Below are 21567 nucleotides of genomic sequence, written 5' to 3'. Positions count from 1 at the left end.
GTTTTGGGGTTTGCCCTCATACAGACCCCATGCTATCACCCTTAGGATGCACCTGCCACAGCTCTTAGAGCCTTCCAGCAGCCCCTGCCTAACAAGGGGGTAACAACAAAGAGACTACAGCCAAGGAAGGGCTCTCCTAGCCCAGCTTTAAGAGACAAACATCTAATTAAACACAACCCAGCTTTTTATTTGCCTGCAAAGAGTGATGCCCAGCTGGGGCCTTGGGGTTGGTGCACTTTGTGAGTCACTCCGGGCCTCACACAGTAACTAGTGCTTCAAATCCCAGCAGTGGAGCAAAGCACAAAACCAGAGCAGATGGGTACCAGTGCTATTTCTAACCACTAAGCAATATGTCCCTGAAGGAACACCCACTAGTGCCTGAGGGCAGGTAGCAGCTTGGTGTGTGGGTGCCCCATGCACCTCCGTGACAGGCTTGGGGAGGCAGGAGCTGGGGTCCTGGGGGACATGGGTGCACAGACAGTGGTGTTTCACGTTCAAAATTCCAGGCCACAAACAAGTGTTGGCATTTCAGGCTCAACAAGACCAAGTGCCAGTCCCACCCTTTGGCCACAATAATAGTTTGCAGCACTCCAGGCTGGGGCAGAGTGGCTGGGGAGTGTTTGGTGTAAAAGGACCTGGAGGTGCTTGTCAACAAAGGATGACCGTGAGCCAGCTGTGCCCAGGTGGCCAGGAATGCCAATGGCCCCTGGCCTGTATCAGGAATAGTGTGGCCAGCAGGAGCAGGACAGGGATTGTCCCAGCGCACTGGGCACTGGTGAGGCCAAACCTCAAGGGTTGTGTCCAGGTCTGGGCCACTCGATTCTGGAAGGACATTGAGGAGCTGAAGCGAGTCCAGAGAAGAGAAAATGGAGCTGGGGAAGAATCTGGGGTACAGGTCTGATGGGGAGCAGCTGAGGGAGCTGGGGGGCTCAGCCTGGAGAAAGGAAGCTCGGGAGTGAACTTAACACTCAACAACTCGCTGAAAGGAGGGTGCAGCTAGGTGGGGCTCGGGCTCTTTTCCCAGGCAGTAAGTGACAGGATGAGAGAATAGTCTTAAGCTGCACTGAGAGACGGTCAGGTTGGACATAAGGTAGTAATTTTTTCACAGAAGGAGTGGTTAGATATTGGAACGTGCTGCCCAGGGAGGTGTTGGAGTCACCGTCCCCGGGGGTGTTTAAGAAAAGACTGGACGGGCACTCAGTCTGGTTGACATGGAAGGGTTCAGTCATGCTTGGACCGGACGATGCCAGAGGTTTCCGCAGGCCCGCAGACCCTGCGCAGGGACAGGCGGGGGGCGGAGGACGGCGCTCCCGCCCCGCTCCCGCCCGGCAGCGCCCCCTGCCGCGCCGCGCCGGAACTGGGTCAGCGGCGCCGCGGGGGCGGGGCCGCGCGCCTCGCGCGGCGCGGCGCGGTGACGCAGCGCGTGCGCGGTGACGTCGCGGCCGGTCCGTGTCCGTGTCCTGCCGCCGGTCTCGGCCCTGCCCGCGCCGCCCTCGGCCCGCCCGGCCCCGCTCGGTCCCGCCGCCGCCCCGCCATGGCCAACGTGGCCGACACGAAGCTCTACGACATCCTGGGCGTGCCGCCCGGCGCCTCCGACAATGAACTCAAGAAGGTGCGGCGGAGGGGCGGAGGCCGGGCGGCGGGGGGAGGTGGGCCCGGCCGGGCAGGGCCCCGCGGGCGGGCGGCGAGGGCAGCGGGGCCGAACGGGGCGCGGGGGCGGCCCGCGGGCGGCGGGGCCGAGGCTGCGGCGCGGTGCCCGGTAGGCCGCGCCCGGGGCCGAGCGGCCGGAGGAGGCCGCGGGCAGGGCACGGGCCCGGCGGAGGAGGCGGCGGCGGGGCCCGGCCGCGCTCGCTGCCTCCTGTCCCGGCGCGTCCCGCGTGGGCTCCGGGCGCGGGCGGGACGCGGCTCGTCCCGCCCCCGCGGCACCGCGCCGTGCGCGGCCGCCGGGGCTTTTTGGGGCTGGGAATCCCTGCGGGTCGATCCTCGCCGGTGCCATTGTCTGCTCCACGTGCAGGCCTTGGGAGGACTCGGTTTCGCTCATAGATGCGCTTCCTCCCAGGCCGAAAGCGGCAAGGCGAGGTAAACAAAGAGGGGATGTGAAAACTTGGAGCCGGGTCATCGCTATAGCAATCTTGCAATGTAGAAAGCACCTTTTTTTTCTTTTTTTTTTTTTTTTCTTTTTTTTTTCTTTTTTTTTTTTTCTTTTTTTTTTTTTTTTGTGTGTGGAGGCCTTAATGACCGTTTACACGTGAGGGAGGAGAATGAACCAGACGGTTCACTAGCAGAGGCTTCCGCGGGTGGGTGGTGCTGGCACCAACAACTGCGCCTTACCCGTCATGCACGCGGCAGCCTAATTTGTGCAGGGATAGGCAATTGCAGTGTTGAAATTGTGCTGGAGATGGAGGGCAGGCAGTGAGAAGGTTGTGTTTCGTATACAGCACTGTCCACCAGAATATTTTATTTTATTACAAAGTTCGCTTAAAGCTATGTGTGTCCTCTAAGAATGCAAATCAGAGCAGTTTTCTGCTGGGATAGCCTGCACCACCCAGTATTAATTACCACATATTAGACTAATCATGGAATGTAAATTTTCCAACTGTCTGCAACACCAAGGAGTTCCTGTATATCTTATTGTCATTGAGAGGTTTCATTGGTCCATTGAAATCTGCTATTTTAACATGTATAGCAGTATAGAAAAACTGAAAATAAATCTTGGTCTCAAGGGGCTGAGAGAACAGGCTTTTACAGTGGCTAAATTAACTTTTACTGAAGTTATATATATTCCCAGTGTAGACTTTGATTATGGATTTGGTTCAGATACAATAGTGATGTCTTCTTTTAGGGCCATGGCTAATTGTAAGAGTTGCTCTCGGAAAAGATGGGTGGGGCTTTCTCTTTTTAAAGATCACCATTACAAGCTCCTTTTTTCCTGATTAGATAATGTTACTTAGGTTATTGGTTAGTGGTGTTTTGGTTTTTATCTTGGTTGTAGTACTTAAAATATATGGGGAACATCCATTATAGCATAGAATGCACAGGTCTGTGGAACATTACACTTTGTTCCTGATGGGTGATTTGTCCAGTAAGATGCATGAGTTTTGCTTTTTACACTTATTGTGCTTTAGAATATTAGGCTTGTAACATCAACATTGTTTTTATTTCCCTAGTTCTTTATCATGTCTTGGTTGCATGCAGTGTACAGAGTGTTTCAAGGTAAAATCAGTAATGAGAAATAACTGTATGGATATAAAAAAGGGAAATTCGTTAGTTGAGAAGTTGTGATTTCTGTAAAGCTTTGTGCGTAAAACTCTTTAACATTGTATTTCTAGAGAGTTAGTTTAGGTGCTCAGTTACTCAGAAATAAAGTGTTTGAATAATCCTCTCCAAGAATTAATACTTCAATTTTTTGCTGTTGCATCACTGTAGTTCTTTCAGTAGGTGCAATTTCAAAAATAAAAAACTATATACAATGTAACTTGTTAATATCTGTCCCCTGATTGCTTCTGAGGGGTGTTGAGGTGGAGTAGAGGAAGGGTTGAAGTTTTCACTGTCATTAGCTCCAGTGGGAGAAGTCTCTGCCTGCTGTGTTGCTTGCTTCGATTCTCTCGAGAATAAACAGAACAGATGAAGGGCTGCTGAAGAACCAGTGATGGTCCAGAGTGTCAAAGTGCTGGTCAGAAAAAAAGCAGTTTGGAAAGTCCCTTCTGGGGATTTGGCTGTACTCCTACTGATTTACAACAATTAACTTAAATAAAAGCAGTGCTGTGTACATTTCTGTAGATGTAACTCATATGCTGAGCTTAAGGTGAGGTGAACTCTTCCATTAGTGACAGGTAGGGAAGAAGGAAAATTATTGTTGTGAGGAGTGGTTGTAGGGTTGAATGGGAAGCTGAGGCAGCCATTTTGTTGTTGCTGTACTGCTGTGGTCGAGGGCAAAGACAAACGAGTTCAAATTTACTGTTGTGGTGTGTAGGGTTTGAGTGGGTTCTAAAAAGTAAGTCATTTTAATGAAAGTCAAATGGGATTCTCCCTCTAAGTTAATGAAGATAAGCAGGAAAACTAGTTCTAGCTATTGTGTGCCACAGCTGTGTGTGAATGCAAGTCTGGTTAATGTATGCATGTAGCAATGTTACAATTTTTTAGGTCATATCAATGTATGAATGACTTTGAGACACTACAATATTTCCACTTTACTTTATTAGGATTTTCTTTCTTTCTGGGGACATTATTTGAGTTTCTTAGAAAAGAACTGATTAATGGCAATTTTAAATAATTTTCTACCTCTTTCAACTAGGCATACAGAAAACTGGCCAAGGAATACCATCCTGATAAGAATCCAAATGCAGGGGACAAAGTAAGAAAGACTCATCTTTTTTTTTTTTTTTTAATACCTTATGCTTGCTTTTATAGTAGCACCTAAGGAACTGAATACAGGTGTTGGGGGCTTGCTGTTTAAGTTGTTAATCAATACTGTGAAAGGGAGTATTGTCTGGTCAACTTCTCCCCCATGTCAAAATGTGCCAGTGTACCTCATGACAAAATGCAGCAGTTGGCTCAAATTGGTTGAGAAGGTAATGCTGAGGGAAAAATTGCTTCTCATTTGCTGACTTAATGTCAGCTGGCATTGGCATCTGTGTAGGAATTTGAAAATGATTGTTAATTTTTCAAGTTTTTCCAACATAGAAAAACATATGTGTGGAGATTCTTAAACCTGCTGCAGCATAAAACAAATTGCTTATGTGGGAAGATTGAATTAGATTTGTTATGCTAAAAGTAATTTAAAAATCATCAATTAAGTTGACTCAGCTGGTTATCTTTAACCAAATTGAAGTTTGATGGCTGCTTAGAGGTGAGCAGAGATGACTGTGAAAAGATGCTAAATATATTAATATGCCTTTCAGTAAGCTACTTAATTGTTTGTGTATTTTAAGTGCCCAGCATCTTGAATTCTTTGCTTTTAGTATGTAACTGTTGGGTATCTTGCCTTTTGACTTCTGCAATATTGTGTACTTGGGATTTTTTTCAGTTGGATTTTTTTATTTGTAATAAATCTGTATTATGCTAGTAAAGAACAAAGCCAACCAAGTTTTGCAGTAAAATGTCTTATTTTATGGTAGGATGTAACAAAACCAAATCTAAAGTATTGCTATGTTAAAATGAGGATGGAAAAGTATTTCATTGTGTACCTTAATTGCTAGGTCTTCATGCAGGGAGAGAAACTTATAAAATGCTGCCTTGAAGTTCTAAATTATCATGCATTGTTTTGCCTCTGTTTCCTTTTCTAGTTCAAAGAAATAAGCTTTGCCTATGAAGTATTGTCAAATCCTGAGAAACGTGAGCTGTATGATAGATATGGAGAGCAGGGGCTCCGGGAAGGGAGTGGAAGCAGTGGCATGGACGATATTTTCTCCCATATCTTTGGTGGTGGATTGTTCAATTTCATGGGTGGCCAGAGTAGAAGTCGCAATGGTAGAAGAAGAGGAGAAGATATGGTGCATCCACTCAAGTGAGTACCTTGAACTTTGTGCTTTGTAGCTTGTACTTTGAAGCTTTCCTGACCATAGAAACTGCTGGTTTCTGTTCTTGATACACTTCTCAGCTGAGATCCTCTGAAGTGTGCACACTACTCTTCAGAGCTGCATGTTGTATGTTGAGCAGGGGCCAGTCATCTGGAGTTACTTTCCTTGGTTGGTTAATCTAGAAACTACCACATACTTTGCCAGGTTATTTGAATTATGTACTTTGTTAGCTTTATTTTCTTTGTTTTGCTCCTTAATTATGTTTGGTAGTTCTAATCTGGAAAAGCCTTCAACAGCCAAGTATTACTCACCAGGCAGATTCTGGTCTGTGGAGGTGCTCTGGAAAGACTTGAATTCATAGGGCAGTGCCAGCTGGAACTATGGTTGAACCTTATAATTAATGGAAAAGTGTGTGTGGTGGCTTTGGTTTTGGTTTTGTTTATTTATTCAAAACTGTTCTTGAATATCACATCTGTATTTTAGAGATCTCTTCTTGCAGTCATGGCTGGCTTTTTGCCTGCTGAGCAGGTCTCTTCTAAGAACTTCAGTTAAGCAACATCTTTCCTGTGGTTGGCAAACTGCTTGGTGAAGTCTATTTAGCTTCACATGCTTGCTTGTTTAGTAGCTAATACTCTATGGTGTATTATTAATGAGCTTTGATTTTATTGTTTTTTGTAAATACTGGTGCCAGGCAACCTGTTCTCAGTATAACTCAATACACTGAGTTGAAATTTCTATCCACTAACAAGCCCTTTTAGGAGAAACACTAAAAAGTTAAGTGGCCTTGGGGACATGCTAACCCCTCCCCAGTAAACTCTCTTGTGTAGAAAACCCAATACACTAGTAAGTACTCTATATGTGTTCTTATGTGTTTATGCAATAGACAACATAATTGTTTGGAGTGTTTACAGAGGCTTGTTTCTCACCTGCTCGGTAGAATTAAAATTACTAATTAATTATGACTGTATAATAGCACAAAATTCTAGATAACCTTGTTTCCTATTGAGAAACATAACCAATCCTATCTGGTTTATTCTGATTAAATTACAGCTTTTCTCTTAAACTATGTTCATATTTACAAGTGTATATTGATATGTATGAAATTTTTTTCAGTAACTCTTTGGGGAAGCCAAAATGGTGCTTAAAATCTTATTTTGATAGCAGATTTAGTCTTGTTAGTAATAACTAGTTAGGTTGTTTTTAATTTTTTATTTGCCCTGGGCAAGTATTTTAATTGCATGGGAAATTAAGTTGTTAAATGATAACCCAGGAGAAATACTTTATTTTATAGAGTCTCTTTAGAAGATCTCTATAATGGAAAGACAACTAAACTACAACTTAGCAAGAATGTCCTTTGTAGTGCATGTAACGGGTAAGTATGTTTGTATTTTTGAGTTCTCTGGTTGCTTTGTCGGCAGACAGTGTAATGAAGGATCTCCTGTGTCAGATCTTTATCAGTATTTGACTTACTGGAGCCTGCTTTCAGACCAGCAAATTGTTGAACTTGAATGATGCTGTTAATGGAGCTGGAACTATTCAAGGGCTTTGTGTGGGGGAAGGGTGGGAGAGCAGAGAACCTAACTGTAATTGGCAGTGCATTTGGGCATGTAGGCATGCTAACCTACTGCTGGAGGGGGTTTCTGGGTTCTTTTTAAGAACTTCCTTTTCATGCAACTGGTGCTTTGTGCTGCAGGCAGGGAGGGAAGGCTGGCTCCGTTCAGAAGTGCAACGCCTGCCGGGGCCGGGGCGTGCGCATCATGATCCGGCAGCTGGCCCCGGGGATGGTGCAGCAGATGCAGTCCGTGTGCTCCGACTGCAATGGAGAAGGTAGGCCAGGCTCTGTTCTGTTACTAAATGTGCTTGCTTGCACCCAGCCTCCCGCTCAAATCTCAGGAGGAACTTATCCAGGACACTTCTGCCCTTACCCAGTCAGCTGCATCTCACTCTGGTGGCAGCATGGAGAAATTGTTTCACTCAGAACAGCAGCGACATTTACAGTGTTTAATGTACTGAAAAGCAGCCTAGAAGTTCAAGCAGTAGGGATTGATTACCTTTAAGAACACTTAGATGTGAATATTACTTACTGCTGTTACTCTTCTGTTAAAGTAAAAACCTGAGATGTTGCTGTTTTAGGAGCTATTTGTCTTTTTGCACCTCCTGATATCCAAGGACAGTCGTAGGTTAAAATGGGAACCTAAAGTTGAATTTTTAACTTCTTCAGATTAAGATGATATCTTTGCCTGTTTAGGGGTAGCAAGTTCAGCACTTCACATGATTTCTTTTTATGTATTCTGCAGTTGGCAGAATAATAACATCACCTTGTGAATGATTTTACTTGTCACAACACTCAAGCTACAAAGAGTTGTAGTTTGTGACTTGTCAAAACATTTAATAAATGATGTTGTCTTTAACAGTTCATATGCCTAACCTACATATTTTGTAGTTTCAACTTCATCATATTGTTATGCTTTCTTTCACAGAAAGGTGGTTTAAGGTGAGAAGCTTAATATTTTAAGCCCTTTGCATCTGCTCGTGGCACTTAGTACTGAAATCTTACAGTCCATGTGCCCTAGTTCTTTGGTTACTGTGTATAGAGACAAGAGCTCACTGGAAAAACAAAGGTGAGGTAGAACAGAACATAGAAGCCATTTTGGATTGTCACCCTTCAGTTTGCTGGAAACAGTAATTGCCTTTGTAGGGGTGAATCTGATGTGACAGGCTCTCTTCCCCATTTTTGTATGCAAGCATCTATAGATCTCCTGGCATTTACTTAGGACTATCTTGTGGGGATATTCTGGGAGATGAGGCAGTCAGGGAACTTTTTTATTTTTCTTCCTTCCCCGTGTCTCAGCTAGAGTAAATGAAGCCTGGATTTCCTCTTGTGAGGAATTCATAAAGCAACATTGCAGTCACTACTTGTGTTGCAGAAATTCTTCGGCTTGCTTTCAAATAGTTTTTCCTAGGAATTGGATGTGACTGTGTCAAAATCTCTGAACTCAAAATCTGTCTCTGTTTAGGTGAAGTAATTAATGAAAAAGACCGCTGTAAAAAATGTGAAGGGAAGAAGGTGATCAAAGAGGTAAAAATACTTGAAGTCCATGTAGATAAAGGCATGAAACATGGGCAAAGAATTACATTCAGTGGAGAAGCAGATCAGGCTCCCGGCGTGGAACCAGGCGATATTGTCCTTTTACTCCAAGAGAAGGAGAATGAGGTAATGCTTTTGAGTTTATCTTTTAAATGCTTTTTATTCCAGTTGTTAATATTTAAGTTATATGGATGACCATTCATTTAAAGTAATTGATACAGTTGCAGCTCTGGGAGAGATGGGGAATAGCTTTTAATAGATTTATATGTGTAACACAGCTTTCATCCTGAGCCAGAAAAAACTGGGCAAGGTCTTAGCCAGGGGACAGGCAGCTTTGTGGTGCCTCCTAATGCCAGCAAGAGGTAGTTTCTCATATAAGCGCCAATTGACTTCAGTGCAGCAGATGCAGTGAGGAGCCATTCAGGATGTTAACTTTAATCTGCTTTGCTCGTGACACTATACAGAATTCTATGTGTGGCTTTTTTCCATGTCTTGTGACATGGTAGGGAACTCCCAGATGGTACTTTCTGTGTGTGCTGCTGTGGTTCTGGAAATGACACAAATCAGTGATGTTGCTGATTCACTTAACAAAATAAACATTATTTTATATTAGTTCGGTAAGACTTATGTTTAGTGTAGTCTGGACTATATAAACTGCACATTGGAAGTAAATACTGCAATTTATCTTCTCCTGTTAAAACTCATGTGGGGCAGAGTTGAGGTGACTGCTCCTTCTTTAATTCCAATAGCTAGAATGAAATAAGGAATAGTTCATGTGTTTCACTCGAGTAGTTTTCTGTTGTGACAGAGTAGCATGGGGTACAACTTTAAACTACAGTCATATATTAAGGATGTAATGTTGGTTATCTGCTAATTAGGTAACAGACTGCTAATCTGCCAGTCTGTCCTAGTCAGTAAAACTAGATAGCCTTTGTTCTTAAAATTTCTCTTGAGACCCATGGGTCTGCCGGTGGACAAATTTTAAGATTTACTCTGGTTAAGAATCCTGAGTTATGTGGCCTAAAGATCTCTTCTGACAGCTGTGGACTAAGTGATTGAAGTCCTGCTGTAGGTCAAGAGTTGAAAAACAAAGATGTGGTTTATATACTCCAGTGCAGGTGAAACTGTGTCAAACTGTTGTCAGTTTTGTTTATAGGTTGATCATGTGGAAGATGTTGGGGCTGCTGTACAGGCCTGGTTTCATTTGAATCTTACCTTGGCTTATTTTAGATGACACTTGGTCAGGTACAAACATACCAAGCATCTGAATTAATAGAATCAGGTTCACTTCATAGAAAGGCTTTTGTTCTGATATTGAATTTGAAGGATAAATAATAATGAACTCTCAATAATGAGTCTGGTGGAGTTGTGATTCTAGTACTAGAAAGGATATCTCCTTTGTTTCCCAGATGTTCCAGCGGGATGTGAATGACTTGCATATGACACACAAGATTGGACTTGTTGAAGCACTGTGTGGATTTCAGTTCACATTTAAGCACCTTGATGGACGTCAGATTGTGGTTAAATATCCTCCTGGAAAAGTAATTGAACCAGGTAGGCTTGACCTGAGAAGGATTTCTTTGATTATGCTTTTGTGATTCTTCAGCACTTAATCCCACCCTTGTTCTTCTGTTAACTGAACGTAGGCTGGGAAAACAGAGCTGTATGGAGAGAGAATGACTCTGCAATAGCACTTTGCTGATTACTGTGCTTCTCTTTGAATTCCAGGTTGTGTTCGTGTAGTCAGAGGTGAAGGAATGCCACAGTATCGCAATCCTTTCGAGAAAGGGGATCTCTATATTAAATTTGATGTTCAGTTTCCTGAAAATAACTGGATTAGCCCAGAGAAGCTTTCAGTAAGTAGTTGTTCAAGCATAAATGTGGTGTTTTGCTTGACAGAGTGTACAAAAGAGCCTATGTTGTACTTCATGGGCTTACTCTCAGTGCTTAAATTCAGATACAAGTGAAGTTCTTTTAACCTTTTTTATGGGCCATGTGATACTTGGAAATACCCCTTGAAATGTGAAGCTGTATTAAGCACTGTGCAGATGGTACACAGAGAGGGCAGGAGGAGAATCTTTCTGTTGCTGTGTGATAAGTTTATGGAGTGCACCTGTATTTACTGATTGCACTTTTGGTTGATGATATGCAGAGCTGTTGGTTTTCTTGAAGTGGTGTCTTCTAATTGATACAAATACTTCTAAATGACTTTGCTGTTCAGGGCTTTCATCAGCATAAACTTAGTTATGGGAAACCAGTCACTTTATTTAGGTCTTCTAGATGCAATACTGAATGCATTTCTTTTTTTGGGGCAGGAACTTGAAGATCTTCTGCCAGCTAGACCAGAATTTCCCAATGTAATTGGTGATGCAGAAGAGGTAGATCTTCAAGAATTTGATACCACTCGTGGTTCAGGTGGTGGCCAGAGACGTGAAGCTTATAATGATAGTTCTGATGAAGAAAGCAGCCATCATGGACCTGGGGTACAGTGTGCCCACCAGTAAACATTTGTCTAAAAAGTTGCACAAGGATTTTCTTTCAAATTTTGCCTGACTTGTTTTCAACAATCCAGCTGGATTGTATAAGTAATCCAGATGAACCAATGGACATCTATTGCTGTATGTGTAACTTTTAAATTGGTCTATAGTATCTACAGAGTGTAATTTAAACTAACCACAAGCTTACATCTTCATTTTGACTGTGTAGCAGAATAAAGCACTTGAAAGGAAGACAAGACTCCTTTTCACATGGGTTTTAAGTTTGTCCTCGTATCTGTGCTTGATTTTTACCAGTTTTGTGTAGATTTTAAGTTTCATATTTTAAATTCAAATTCTACATTGTAAAGTTTGTGTACAATTTGTCCTGAGGCTTGGTATTTGGCTGCACCTGCATAAGCTGCTACAAGTAGAATCAAGAATTTCATAGCCTGTATCTATCATCTAGATGCATGGTAATTGGGCTTTGCACATAATGGGTTTAGAGCTGACTGGGAACAATGAAAGACTAAATTAGAAGTGGTTGTAAGTTTTTTTTTCTACCATCTTGTGAACGGTTTCTGAAATGAAATAAAAGCAGTTGGTGTATAATATATTTCTTTTGCCTTGAAACTCTTACTTTTCCAGTGGCTTTAACTAGTCTGTGTATGAAGAGACTATGTAGGTGATAGATATTTTATAAACAGGGAGGCTGAAGCTGCCTTAAGACTAGGTGAAGGTGAGATAACAATTGCGTGCCAGATTCAAGTCTCTTAGTGAAATGAGAGATGACTAAATGGGCACAGGGAAGGCTGCAGCCATGTCCCCTTTGTGTGAAGATTACACAAGGATATCTGAATTCAGTCTAAAGAAAACAAACCCCTTAAATGGGGAATGATTAAATTTTGAAATAATGGTGTCTTTCTCTTAGCCTTTGAATTCTGTTCAAGGTCTGATTCAGCCTCACTTCCTAGAGAAATGTTTCCAGGTTAAAAAAAGAATTGTTTAACCTGGAAACATAAGAAATGTAGATGGTTTTGTTACTTTTCTAGTAGTTTGCACTTTGGTTTAAGTATGAAGATATAAAAATCTCCAGCTGCAGTTCTATTTACTATTAATTGGCAAAAATGCCAGAGCAAAGCAAAAATGTGACCTTAACTAAGGAACTGTTGTGCATGAACAGTGTTGGGTTGGTAAGCTGCCTCTATAGCAAAGTTTCTCTCCTGTTTAAGTGAGAAAGTTGAAGCTCTACTTTTCTTTACAAATCTGAAGTGTGACTTGTTTAGTTATTTTTCTGATAGTTGTTGACACTTTATTGATGAGGTTGGAGGGACAAACTCCAAGGATTTCAATGTGCTTGGGTAGGCATTGGCATTTGAATGTTGCTGAACATCCTTGTTATAGACTCTAAAAATGAAGCAAAAATAAATACTGTTTGATCTGTATTTCAGTACTGACTTATGATGTGGCCTTCTCTAGTGAGTCTTTTATTTTCATTTATTAACACTTGGGGTTGCTTTTTTGTGAAGCCATGGTTACATGCTGATCCTTTGTCCTGACTGATGTCACAAAGGAGTTAGTCCTTGTAACCTGCAATGCTTAAATAATTACAATGCCTGTCTTCTGCTTGTAAGTCCTTGCAAAACAGTAATGCTCTAAACCTTTAATCCCCATTCAGATTCTTGTTTTGAAGGGGAAGAGAGGAAGGGATTCACAGTAACTTTTCAGATAGCTGAAGTGAAGGGGTGGAGGAAGAACTGATCACTGTAGGGTAGTTCTGCTTCAGTCCTCAGCTGGCATTAATTTGGGCTCCTGCCAGCAGCACCTGATAACAAATTCTAATTTTACCTGTCATCTTGCACATGTCACACACAAGAGTGGAAATAAATTTTATTCCCGTGTTAGATTCATATATGCTAGCACATATCTAAAGTTATTAAAGTGTCTTAAGTCTGTTCAAAAATTTAGTGCCTTGTATTTCAGTTTGTGAGTTGATATTAGAGAAACTATTTCCTACATGCAGTCTCTTACTGTTCATTTTGCTGTGAACTTAGTTAAAATCCAACCTAAGCCTTTTATAAAGAAAAAGTAGCATTTTCTTCTGCTTTGGTATCCTGCATAACAGGAATTTCTAAGACACATCACATGATATAAAAGCTTATAAAAATATTTACTGGGCAGTATAAAGCTTTATTAAGACATAATAGACGTGATTTCAACAGTTTGGAGGCAGCAGGCCAGAGCAGTCACCAATGTTCTGTGGTCACAAGACAGTTCCATTAACTTGGTTTAGGTGTTACCTTTCCACACAGTACAGTCAGCTCACTCTGAGGGGGGGAAAATTCATTTTAGCTCAAGCAACCCAAAAGAACTTGGACGAAAAGTCTCTACTCTTAAAGCAAGCAGTGAGCGCTGACTCCCCACTGTCTGCCTACAGAGGCAGAGCCGTAACAGAAACCACAGAACAGCTCCCAGACCTTTAGCTAGGCTCAGCTGCACTGGTCTCTATACCTGCACAACTGCAAACTGGTTAATATGTCTGGATAGATTTCCAACAATAGCCCAGGTACCCTCATCTTCAGGAGGGTTGGGCAGTATGTGCTATGAAGTTCTGTTCCACTTAATTTTGCTTCACAACCATTAAGGCAGTTCCTGTTCAACTGCAGCAGAGACCTAACAGCTGACTTAACTCAGCAAGGGAGACAGAATAATGGATTGTAAGAAGACTCAAGACTGAGCTGTAGCTTTGTGAATGAGAGATAAGAGAATGGCAGTTTGCTCACATGGCAGGACAGCCACCAGAGCACTGCAGAAGGAAGAGTTTATGCTCTTGTGCCCCTCCAGCCTGTCACCAAACTGCACGTGCTTATTTAAGTGTAGTTACTTATACACGTGCTCCTTGTGCAGCAGTTCTCCCCTCCCTCCAACTGATGCCAACCAGTTTAGACTTAAACTCCAAAGAGTTGGAATTTGCATTCATGACAGGATCTGACATGAAACCCTGGGACCAGGTGTCTGAATACACAGATCTGTAAGTCTCCTAGTTCAAGCTTACCACCAGATTATGGATGTGCTGTACTGTATCCTGATTTAGGAGCTGCACATCAATATTACGGAGGTCTCCACCAGCTGTACAGAGTGTCTGCGAAGAGAAGCAATTATAAGGTTAAAAGATTTTTCTTGCATGCCCAGCTTCTCTGAAACTTACGTGTTCCCCTGTACATTGCAAAACTTTGGCAACCATTTTTCCTTCTGTTTAGCAGCATCTCATTGAGGAAAACAAGAGCTATCACTATCAGACTATTTGCACTGATCAACTACTGTAAGTTGAAAATGTTTGTTTAAAAAAAAAAAGATACCTGTCCATCAGCCAGGGGGATATTGACAAATGGAACACTTTTGTGTTGGGGTACCGATTTACTTCTTTTTAACATGCCTTGAACTCTTCCACTTGCAGGTAAAGTTCTTGAGACAGTCTGTTGTAATCCAGCACTAGAATACAAAGAAAGTGTTACTCAGAGGTTAACTTTCTATGCTCTGCTGGAAATTTTCAAGCATGAAGCAAATGCCAGTAGTAGGAAATACACCTAGGAGAGAGGCAGGCATGTTTAAATTTTTCCAGTTCTGCCAGGAGACTACCGAAATCTAAGCATGAGCAGCACTTACAGGCACTGCTGGGTAATGTTACGACCCTGCCACTGCAGTAACCTTGTAAGCCTGTGACACAAGATGACATTTTGGCTACTCAGTAATAAGAATATCCACTCTCCAATATCAGCAGTGAATGTTTACCGTTTTGGAAAGAGGAAACTTCGTGGCTCAGGGCTTAAGATAAGACATGTGCTGTATCTGTCTACTACAGAGGGACATATCAATAAATACCAAAGCTGCTCCCTCTCAGAGACACAGGGTGTGCCATATGCCATGCAGAATTCCTAAGTTTTCATTTTACGACAGTTATTATTTTACTTTAAAAATGTAAGATTTGGGTGTGATTGCATAGAAACAAGCCTCTGATATTTCTAGCAGGCCAAGGTGAAACTGAACCACTTACTGGTTTCAGGGCCCATTTAAGTTGCTCACCCCCTCACTTCAGCTTTTGCCAAAAGTGTAGTGTATGCAGAATGATGCTAACTAAAAATCTTGACTATTCAAGATGCCAATAACTGATTATCAGTGTATTTCATTGAGGGGTTTGTGAGGATTGGTTTATTTTTCTTTTAACAAAGTATTGGTGACATTTTAATCAAGGCTGGGCTCTGAGAACAAGTTTGAGATGTAAGTCTGTAAACAGTGAGTGAGAATAGCATTTATACTCTAAATGCTTTTTTTTTTTAAACTGACTTAGGCCATCAAATCCTGTGCCTCCATGATAATGTGAGTTAACACCCACACTCAAAGCAGGAGGTGTAACTTGTTTGGCACCCCTGCTGTCACATTTAGTGGCAGACCACAAAGATCTGCTACATCTAGACTGATAATAATATATAGTGTCTTGGTATTGAACAAAATTATTTATTAAAAGCATACTGAAAACCACTTACCTTTTAGCTACATTTGGAGTGGCTTTGAGATTTGTGGCACTGCAATGAAAACAAAGAGACTTGGCATCCTTCTGCAAGCTACACTAGCAGTAAACACTAAAAAAAGTAGTTACTGGCTTTGTGTTTTGTTGAGGGTTTTATTTTGTTGGTTTACTATTTTTATTTATTTCCTCCTCATCTACTTCTACTGTAAAGTTTTAGCTAGGATGAAAGTAGACAGAAGTGGAGAATCTGAAGTGCCCCGTGACAGGGATCTAGTGTGAAAAAGCCCTCCTGAGGTAAACGTGACATAGTGGGATCTAAAACCGTACAAGAACACAATAATAATTTATGTTACTGAGCAAGGGAGGGCTGCAATACCCACATTAGGTGTTTATTACAGAACAATTCAGTAGTACCAGCAGACCAAAGATGCTTTCCTTACATGCTCTCTTCCATTAGTATTGTTTGAGAATCTGTACTGCTCCCCTAAGTTCAGAACTGTGCACCATTATGCCTTCATCTGCTACAGGTGCTTTTTTGTTCAGGTTCACATCACCACAGTGCATCTTAGGTTATGGAAGAATCCTTATCAGATGTATTTCCATTGGGCTCAAATCTCAGCTACTATATTTGAAAATAATTGTGTTCGGCACTCAAAAATTCAGGTGAGTTAAATAAGCTATCAAAGATCAGTCTTACCTAGGATGAGAGTTCAGTTTGCCACTTAAACCAGAGGCCAGTGAAACCAGTGACCTGGTTTTGGAAATCTAAAAATTTATATATAAAACTGCAGTTAAAAGAGATGGCATTTGAAAGCAAAATTATAGGTATTTGCAGGAAACAATACTGTAAAAGTTTCTTGTTGAAAAAGGGTAGCTAATCCCCATGTGCTGCCTTTTATATATATTAAATACCAAATATACATTGTAAAAACAGTTTCATAATGACAAAACATACTTATTCCTACTGAAGAATCTTTTTTGTATTTGTTGTCATCTTGCTACATCAGTGTCTGGCTGAGGAGCTACACTGCCCAGACAGACTGAGGTGGCAAAACTAAAACACATGATTTGGTTTAGAGACAAGAACACACTACTCAGTTATAGAAAAGCATGGATTAAACATGAGGTTGATTTAAAAAATAAAGTTTCAACAAAATATGGTTCCTCAAACCATCAAGACTTACTTGCAAGTCAAGAGAGAATGACTATGCCAGTACTTGCCAGCTAGTGTGAATTAGTCATTAGAAGTGCAGACATCATATTTCATTATGAAAATAATTTACAGTTAGCCTTGCTTAATTTCAAAGATGTTATATTTAAAATAACTGACTTTTCCAACAGACAGCAGAGTACTGGCCTGCCTTGTCATGGATCTAGCAGGGCTTGTGGCCGCTCAAAACTGATTAAGTCCTTATGTTTTTTGAATAAAAACAGAATAAACTTACTTTTTTAGTTATTTTCTTTGCAGAACTGTGCTTGGTATCTTCATATTCAACAATTGTAGTTACCTTAACTATAAATGTATTAGAAGACAAGGAAAATAAAGAGCTCATGAAGAGCACAAAACACCACTTCAGCCTCGTGTTTGAAGCCTATTTTCCCCTGTGGACAGCTTTGGCCCTTCTGCTGTTTATGTCATTCACTTGGGACACAGGCCAAAGCAAACTCTGTGTGTTCATCACAGGCACTGGGACACACAGGACAGCTAAAAGACCCCAGATAATCCCTCAGCCCACAGACAAAACAGAATTACACCCCAGTGGTAGTATCCTCCTTATTGATATTTGGGGATATGAAGAAAAATGGTATTTTTCTTACAAAGCTTAATGGGCAGAATTAAGGAAAATCAAAGAAAAGAGGAGTGACTTTCCTAGCTCTCCTGCTGTACTGTAAAACCTTAAATCTGTCTCTTCTCACCATTTCCCCCGAGAAATACAAAGGACAGAAGCTCTTATCTCATGCTTTAAAGTACCTCTACAGCAACACAGCTCATGATCCTCCACACTGAATGCTAGGGGGTCTGTTATGCACTTTTCACTCTTGTATTCTTCAGGCTTAACATTCATTTTACAAATACTCAGTTCAAACCAGTTAACAAAAAAAAAAAAAAAAAGAAAGCAAGAATCACAGGATATATGTTAATGAGTTGACCTGCCTTTTTTGCTGTTGGTCCTCACCAGTTTGGGATTTGGTATGTCTTCTACAGAGCAGTCAGTCTAAAAAAAAATGTTTATCCAACAAGGGAAGGTCGTCAGATTTTTCCTAGTAGATGCATATTATATTACAAAAGGCAGTGAACTAAAAGGGCATGAAAGCAACTGACAGAAAGTGGGACTGGCTAAACATCAGTTGGTTTTTTTTGGAAACATCTGAGTTTCTGCCAGCAGGTGACCCTAAAACTTTAGGTAATGTGCATAACTGCACCGTGGCTGGCTGCCTAGTCTTTTCCTATCATCTTCTATTTAAACACACAGCCAAACAAAATAATTTGTCTGAAGTATTTACAGCAGGGAGAGAAGAAATCTATTCAGTAAAATATGATAAGATTTGAAAACACACACTTACCACTGCAGCAGCAAGAGCCACTTCCTCCCGTCCTTGCAAATCTGTAACTCAAGAAATGATAACTTATTTAGACACTATTACTGGCATAACTTTTATCTTCAGATTCTTATGGGCTCAGAAGCCAAACTAGTAGTTCAGGATTACAGTATCCTTAGGTCAGCATATGTGTTACATTTGAACAAGATTCCAGTCTTGTAGGACAGTCACTCCTACAAAACAACAATGAAAATCTGAGGCCATTTCAGTGTTTAATCCTTGAAAGAATCTTGAGTGTAGTCACAGAGTATCCCCCACATTCAAAGAACCACCACATGCACACATTGCACTGCAGACAGCTAATGGTCTTAGGCAGGAGATTCTCCAGAAGGACACCAAAATACATAATCAGGCTTACAGTAAACTCAAGTTCTTCAAGAAGTTCAGGTTTGATCTCTGTATGGCCCCTACAATTTCCAGCTGCAAGGTAGATTCCAGATACATCAGTTCTCACCAGAATATACATCTGATGCTGAGCGTACACATCTTAAACTTCTGCATCAATGGGAGTTAAAATTAAACTTGTTTGCTTATCATCACAGGTATATGATTAGATTAGAATGGCTCAGGAGAGTTCAAACTGACAAAGAGAAAGTAATCTCAGTGGCTAAGGATGAACAGATTCAGATGAACAAAAATGGTTGGTTTTACACACAGAAAACACTGGTTTTGTAATTATTTCTTGTCTCTTCAGACTTTAAGTAAGATTACCTAAGTGCACACGTAACAGTACTTTCCAGACTAGTCACCAACTAATTCTATACCCTGTGTTACACAGATCAATCTACTTGAACAGGAGTGCTCAGCGAGCCTCTGCTGGGTAACAGCACTGCTGATCTGCTTAAAATACAGGGCAGGCAAAGCAAACTTTTTCATGAAAGCCATCAGGTTCCCAGGTTTTCTCCCGCAGCCCCGGGCACACCTCTGCCCGCATGCCGAGCACAGGGCCGCGCACTCTCACCGAGCACATCTTTCCTTTTCATCTTCCTGACGGCAGCCGGCATCGTCAGCAGCTCCACGGCAAACGCCTTCTCCGCTGTCTGCAAAAGCGAATCCAGCTCTTTCTTCATCTCCTGGATGTGCTCCTTGGCTTTAAAACAAAACGCGCTTTTATTGCCGTGCGTGTTACATGTTTCCAAGTATAAGCACTGCAAGACCGCGCTATAAAGAAAGTTAAAACAGCGATTATTTATCCGCAGAAATGGAGCGGGGAGTCGGAGCGCCTGGAGCCTCCATCAGCCGCCAACCTGGGGCGCGGGGCAGCGGCCCTGCCCGAGGGCGCGACCCCGGCCGGGGCGCTGCCGGCCCGGGCCGCCGTTCCCTCCCAGCCCGGGCAGCCCCGGCCCTACCCTGCTGGTCGAAGTCGCTGAGGAAGAGCGCGATGCGCTGGTCCCTCTTCTTCTGGGAGAGCGCGGTGCGCTGCTCCCTGTCCCGGGGCAGCGCCCCGCGGTCCGGCTCCACGCCCGAGTCGCTGCTGCGCCGCCGGCACGGGCCCTTCCCCGGGGCCATGGCCGACAGCCGCGCCTGCCCTGCCCGCAGCCGCCGGAGCGGGGCCGGCCGGACACGCCCCGGGGCGGGGGACGGGGGACGGGGGACGGGGGACGAGGGACGAAGAGCCGAGCCCGCGGTCCCGGGCTCTGCCTGAATGGCGCGAACGCCTGAGGGGAGCGGGGTGGGACTGCCCCGTCTCGGAGGTGCCTCAGGCGCTGCCACCTGTGACAGGACGAGGAGGAACGGGTACAGATTGAAAGGGGGGAAACTGAGGTTAGATAATCGAGAGGAATTATTTACTCTGAGGGTGGTAAGACACTGGGCTCCAGGGAGGTTGTGGATGCCACAACCCTGGCAGTGCTCAAGGCCAGGCTGGATAAAGCCTTGAGCAACGTGTGGGAGCTGTCCGTGCCCAGGCGGGGGGGATGAAAAGGAAAGATGTGCTCGGTGAGAGTGCGCGGCCCTGTGCTCGGCATGCGGGCAGAGGTGTGCCCGGGGCTGCGGGAGAAAACCTGGGAACCTGATGGCTTTCATGAAAAGGTTTGCTTTGCCTGCCCTGTATTTTAAGCAGATCAGCAGTGCTGTTACCCAGCAGAGGCTCGCTGAGCACTCCTGTTCAAGTAGATTGATCTGCGTAACACAGGGTATAAGAATTAGTTGGTGACTAGTCTGGAAAGTACTGTTACGTGTGCACTTAGGAAATTTATTTAAAGTCTGAAGAGACAATAATTACAAGCTGACCTTTAAGGTCCATTCCAACCCCTCAACATTCCATGACTGTACGATTTAATGATCCTTACGCCCTGGCAGGAGCTGGACACACGTGAATTGCTGTTTTGTTCCCATTTTGGAGCTGCCTGGAGCAGGTGAGCATTTCCATCCCGGGGCTGTCACCGGGGCCGGGGTGCCCAGGGCTGGCCAGGCGGTGCCTGTGCTGCTGGGAAGCCTCCGTGCTCCCTCGGAGTCTCCCTGTCTCAGAGCTCAGCTTTGGGTTGAGCTGAAATACCGCTGTTCAGTGTGCAGAGCATGCAGGCTTTCAGAGCTAACCAAGGGAATAACCTGCTCTGTCCAGTGCAAATGGCCACAGCTTGTGCAAATTCTGATCAGGTGAAGACAGGAATCAATAAACACGTCGTAACAGGGAATTAGAAAGGCGTGGCTACATCAAGAATTGAATATATAAAAATGTTCAAATCCATATCATTAAAAATAGAATTCATTGAAGAAACTTATCTTGCATGTATCTAAATTAAAAAAAAAAAATCCCAGAGGTATGAGTATCTTGGTTTTCATACAAATTGGAGCAAGGGACTGTGTGCAAAAAGCCATTTAGATAATGCTTTAAAACACTAAAACACATTGCTTATATGGATGCTGCAAGCTCTCTGAAATTAGTAGCTTTTTCTGTATCATATGCATCTGGCATATCTCCTGAGCCAGATGGGACAGACTAAGTCACTCGTAAAGAGCTGTAAAAAATCTGATTGACAATTCATAATATAAGCATTTTATATCAGACCATGTTCTTGTTTATAAAACAAACAACATACTCCACTTCCCACATCACCCAAAAAAACTCTTCCAGACAAAAAGGTAAGTGTTTCTGTTCCAGAAAACACTCAAAATCCTGATATAAAGAAAATAATTTCCTGCTTTTAGTAGTTCTGGCATATCCATGTATGTTTACAGAAGCAGGACTAGTTTCCCTAAATTTTGTTTTCTTTGAAATTATCAAACACCACTAAAGTAATTCTGAGGTGTCACTGCAAAAAGTCCAGATAGTGTTGCTCTGTAAATTTAATCTCCTACAAGCCATGTAAGAAGTTTTTTAAAAAGGGAACTGACAACACCTCACCAAAGCTTTCA

The 21567-nt window shown here is 42.7% G+C and overlaps 2 protein-coding genes across 2 annotated transcripts; one reads left to right on the top strand and one right to left on the bottom strand.

Annotated features, from left to right (window-relative positions):
• Nucleotides 1-1435: 1435 nt before the first annotated feature.
• Nucleotides 1436-12538, top strand: DNAJA2 (DnaJ heat shock protein family (Hsp40) member A2). The gene is made up of 9 exons (XM_021540332.2): nucleotides 1436-1612; nucleotides 4295-4354; nucleotides 5286-5506; nucleotides 6811-6891; nucleotides 7213-7346; nucleotides 8537-8733; nucleotides 10017-10161; nucleotides 10336-10463; nucleotides 10923-12538. Exons 1-9 carry the CDS (start codon nucleotides 1535-1537, stop codon nucleotides 11109-11111), a joined length of 1233 nt encoding a protein of 410 aa, XP_021396007.1. The 5' UTR covers nucleotides 1436-1534; the 3' UTR covers nucleotides 11112-12538.
• Nucleotides 12539-13250: 712 nt separating this feature from the next.
• Nucleotides 13251-19746, bottom strand: CDCA8 (cell division cycle associated 8). The gene is made up of 10 exons (XM_021540345.2): nucleotides 19560-19746; nucleotides 19172-19300; nucleotides 18175-18215; nucleotides 17765-17825; nucleotides 17055-17122; nucleotides 16307-16374; nucleotides 15626-15664; nucleotides 14441-14573; nucleotides 14137-14223; nucleotides 13251-13408 (listed from the first exon to the last, which is right to left on the bottom strand). Exons 1-10 carry the CDS (start codon nucleotides 19717-19719, stop codon nucleotides 13361-13363), a joined length of 834 nt encoding a protein of 277 aa, XP_021396020.1. The 5' UTR covers nucleotides 19720-19746; the 3' UTR covers nucleotides 13251-13360.
• Nucleotides 19747-21567: the final 1821 nt, after the last annotated feature.

The sequence above is a fragment of the Lonchura striata genome, chromosome 13 (assembly GCF_046129695.1).
Source record: "Lonchura striata isolate bLonStr1 chromosome 13, bLonStr1.mat, whole genome shotgun sequence".
Classification (NCBI taxonomy): domain Eukaryota; kingdom Metazoa; phylum Chordata; class Aves; order Passeriformes; family Estrildidae; genus Lonchura; species Lonchura striata.
The sequence above is the reverse complement of the archived record's forward strand: the minus strand, read 5'-3'. Positions and strand labels throughout refer to the sequence as shown.